At 35.1% G+C, this 3,372-nt stretch overlaps 1 protein-coding gene across 1 annotated transcript; it reads right to left on the bottom strand.

Annotated features, from left to right (window-relative positions):
- Positions 1-1,208: 1,208 nt before the first annotated feature.
- Positions 1,209-3,075, bottom strand: LOC121970477. Its single transcript, XM_042521240.1, has 4 exons — positions 2,918-3,075; positions 2,712-2,787; positions 2,321-2,609; positions 1,209-2,038 (listed from the first exon to the last, which is right to left on the bottom strand). Exons 1-4 carry the CDS (start codon positions 3,014-3,016, stop codon positions 1,738-1,740), a joined length of 765 nt encoding a protein of 254 aa, XP_042377174.1. The 5' UTR covers positions 3,017-3,075; the 3' UTR covers positions 1,209-1,737.
- Between the last annotated feature and the right edge of the window lie 297 nt (positions 3,076-3,372).

The raw sequence follows: 3,372 nt of genomic DNA, 5'->3' as shown, positions 1-3,372 counted from the left end.
TGCCTCGCCATGTTTAACCTGGAAGCCAATCTTTGAAATAGATATTTAATTAACTTCAACACATGAGTTGAACTTGGAGTAAAAATGTTAATTATCATCTCCAATCCAAGTTTAACTTCTGAAGAGAAACTTGGATTAATAATGTTAAGCATCGTTTGCAATCCAAGTTTAACTTCAGTAGAGCACATGGATAGCTAGGTTAAGTTCTGTGTTTGTACAAATTTTTGTACAGGGAAAACAGAATGGTATTCCGAGTAGCAACCAACACTAGAATTATCACCCCTAGGACCTAAGGTTACCACCCCCTAGGGTTTTTCACCTGTCTAACCGCAGCTAGGGCTTTTGCCTAAGTATACTTAGGACTTTCTTGAAAACTCATTCAAACATGTTAGATCGCAAATAACCTTAACTTTGAACTCTTTATCATTATCAAAACTTAGGTTCAATCATCGGATATTTTTCGTACCAACACTATATGCATGTGAAGCAAGTATAAATATCATGCACATTGAATATACCTCTGAGAAACTAGACCTAACTATTAGTTCATATACAAAGCTAATTATAAGATTATCGAAGCTTTAAAAAGCAAAGGTGATAGTCATAAACAAATATTGCAAATCTTTGATACTAACATGTTACAAATACATGTTACAAACATGTTACAAATACATGACACTTGATGCTTTTTTTAGGTTAACCTGACCCACATTTTCATAAAGTGTTTAAGGGCCACTACAAATACAAAAACTAGTGACCAAATCCAAATGAACTAGATTCTACTTTTAGGGTGGCCATTTTCCTTTGTTTGGTTGTGAGGTGAGCAAAAATTCTTTTCTCTTTTCAATCCTTGTTATTTTTTTCTTCACTAGATTGGGTAGAAGGTCACTCAATTGAGTGGAACGTAAGCTAGATTTGTGTGTCTGTTCTGCTCAAGGGGACATCAGATGATCAAGTGGAAGGGGGCAGAGTTGCTGAGGCATTGGGGATGAGAAAATTCAAGGAAAGTCTAAAGAGGAGCAAATCGAGATATCTAAGAATGAAAGCTATAATTGTTGCTAATGATAGTAAAAGTTCTTTGAAAGCCCTATGAATTAAATCAAAATCAATCACCGATCAAGAAATCTGAAGTTCTAAACCTAGACAATCATTGATCCTCTTAATTCCAACAAATCTTCAACGAAATCAAGAAGAAAAGGGATTGAAAATGAATCTTGAATTCTAGCCATTCATTATTGATCATTGATCCTATCGATTTCAACCAGAATAGAATCACAATCTTCAACAAAGTTGGACGTTTGAATGTTATCCTCAAAAAGAGCAATTTCATTGAGCCAATATGTACACAGAAATTAAAAACATCGAAGTCGCCGATCCTTGCCATTCTGAATCCGAACTTGACGGACGATGCGGAGTTGGACAAATCGCCAAAAAACTCTTGCCTCAGCATTTGCCGCATGCCGTCAGTGACCTTGTTGGCCAGATTGGAGCTGGATGACTTGCTGCAGAAGGCCATGTGGGTGGTGATCGCCTCCTCGAGGACTCCGGCGGTGCTCTCCGTTGCCTCTGGCTGAGCTTGTCATGCATGGCTTCGGCCTCCGCCGATGGCATCCATTGCGAGCAATCTCCCTTTTGCCGACTCTGACCATAACTCCTTCAAAAATTACAACTAAAAAAAACACTTCATACCTAACTTCTTTTAATGTTAAAAATCAATTTTAAATATTTATTTTATTTCTAACTCCACCATGACTGCCACCACCGCCGACTATTTTTACTGTGCTCCATTGTGATTTTCGTATCAGCAACTTCTGGCACTCGTGACGCAATTTCTTGCAATGCCGACACTCGTGACGTTTTACGCTGAATGTAGTCCATGGCCATTACGGTCCTCTCTCTGCAATTGTGGTAATTTCCGTACTCCGTTTCTTTTTCACTATGGTAGAGCACTTCCGTACGCCGAGCAGTAACTTCGGGAATTGGTATCTCAGGGATCCTGCCTACGGGTAATGACATACCCATGCAGCGGCCGGCGAGGCTGAATCAAATATTTATGAATAAATTTAATATTTAATTTATTTAAAAATTTATTTAAGTTTGATTTGATATATACATATATAATTAAATAAATAAATAAATTTAAATAAATTATTAAATAAATAAATAAATATAAAATTTATTAAATTAAATAAATATAAAATTTATTAAATTAAATAAATAAATTTAAATACATATATATTTAATTTTCTAATATTCACAAATAAAAATTTTAAATTATTCAAGTATAATATTCATAAATAAAATTTATAAATCATTTTACCTCTGGTGATAATCATTATTATCAAAAACAGATGCAAGAAAAAGTTTTATTTCTTCTTCTTCGTTTTCTTCATTATCATCGTCAACATCATCATCAGCATCTTCATCATCATCTTCTTCTTCTAACTTAATTGCATCAAGTTCAGTAATTGACTTGATTGCATCGTTGATGGCATCGCCCCTCTCATTTTCTAACTCCATTTTATACTTCTGAGTATGAAGGTAACCCATGATCATCACCATTCCCATTATCGCCCGATGGGATGTTGAAAACAAGAGAGATAATCCCCCTGGAAATCAATCACAGATAGAGAGAGAGGTGTTAATTAAATGCCCATTGCATGATAATAACAGAATAAAGACTGCTCTTTTATGCAAGGAATCAATCACACCTTTAAGCTTTTCTAAGACACTTTTTATCATTTCGAAACAGATTTCTGGAGTACCTATGCCGAGTCTCCGCGGAGGCTGCGAGAAAAATATAGAAAACGTAGTTTTATCATGCATGAAGCTCTAGCTAGCTACATGGTTTCAGAAATTAAGTCGGAGAGAATTTTAAGATTTAATTATTTCCGAAAGACGAGAAAGAACTCTTCACCTCCTTCATCATCTCGTTACTAGTTGGCGAAACGGGCTCTGATGAAGACGGTTGAGAATCGCCCACCTTCTCCATTTCGTTAATTACTTGATGGATCATGTGAGGAAATTAAGGGAGAGTCTGATCCCCCTTATTTATAGTGATTAATCATCTTAAATGTCAGAGGAAACTTCCTAGAACCTCGATAATGATTGAAAATAAACCACTTTCTGTCGAGAAACAAATAATATACAAAATATATTGAAAGAAAAGTAAACCAGAGTTGTTTCTTAACTATTTGACTTCCCCGGCCCTATATAATGCGTCGATTGTTCAAATACCGACATCTAAAAATAAAACAAATCCACTAAAATTTTCAAATATTTATTACTCCATTCAGGACTTATAACGTTTAAAAAAAAAATTAATCTTAAATGCTTATTTTATTCGTAACTCCATTATGGACGACAGCGACA

Source organism: Zingiber officinale, chromosome 1B (genome assembly GCF_018446385.1).
Source record: "Zingiber officinale cultivar Zhangliang chromosome 1B, Zo_v1.1, whole genome shotgun sequence".
Taxonomy (NCBI): domain Eukaryota; kingdom Viridiplantae; phylum Streptophyta; class Magnoliopsida; order Zingiberales; family Zingiberaceae; genus Zingiber; species Zingiber officinale.
Note: the sequence above shows the minus strand (reverse complement) of the source record. Positions and strands in the feature narration are given on the sequence as shown.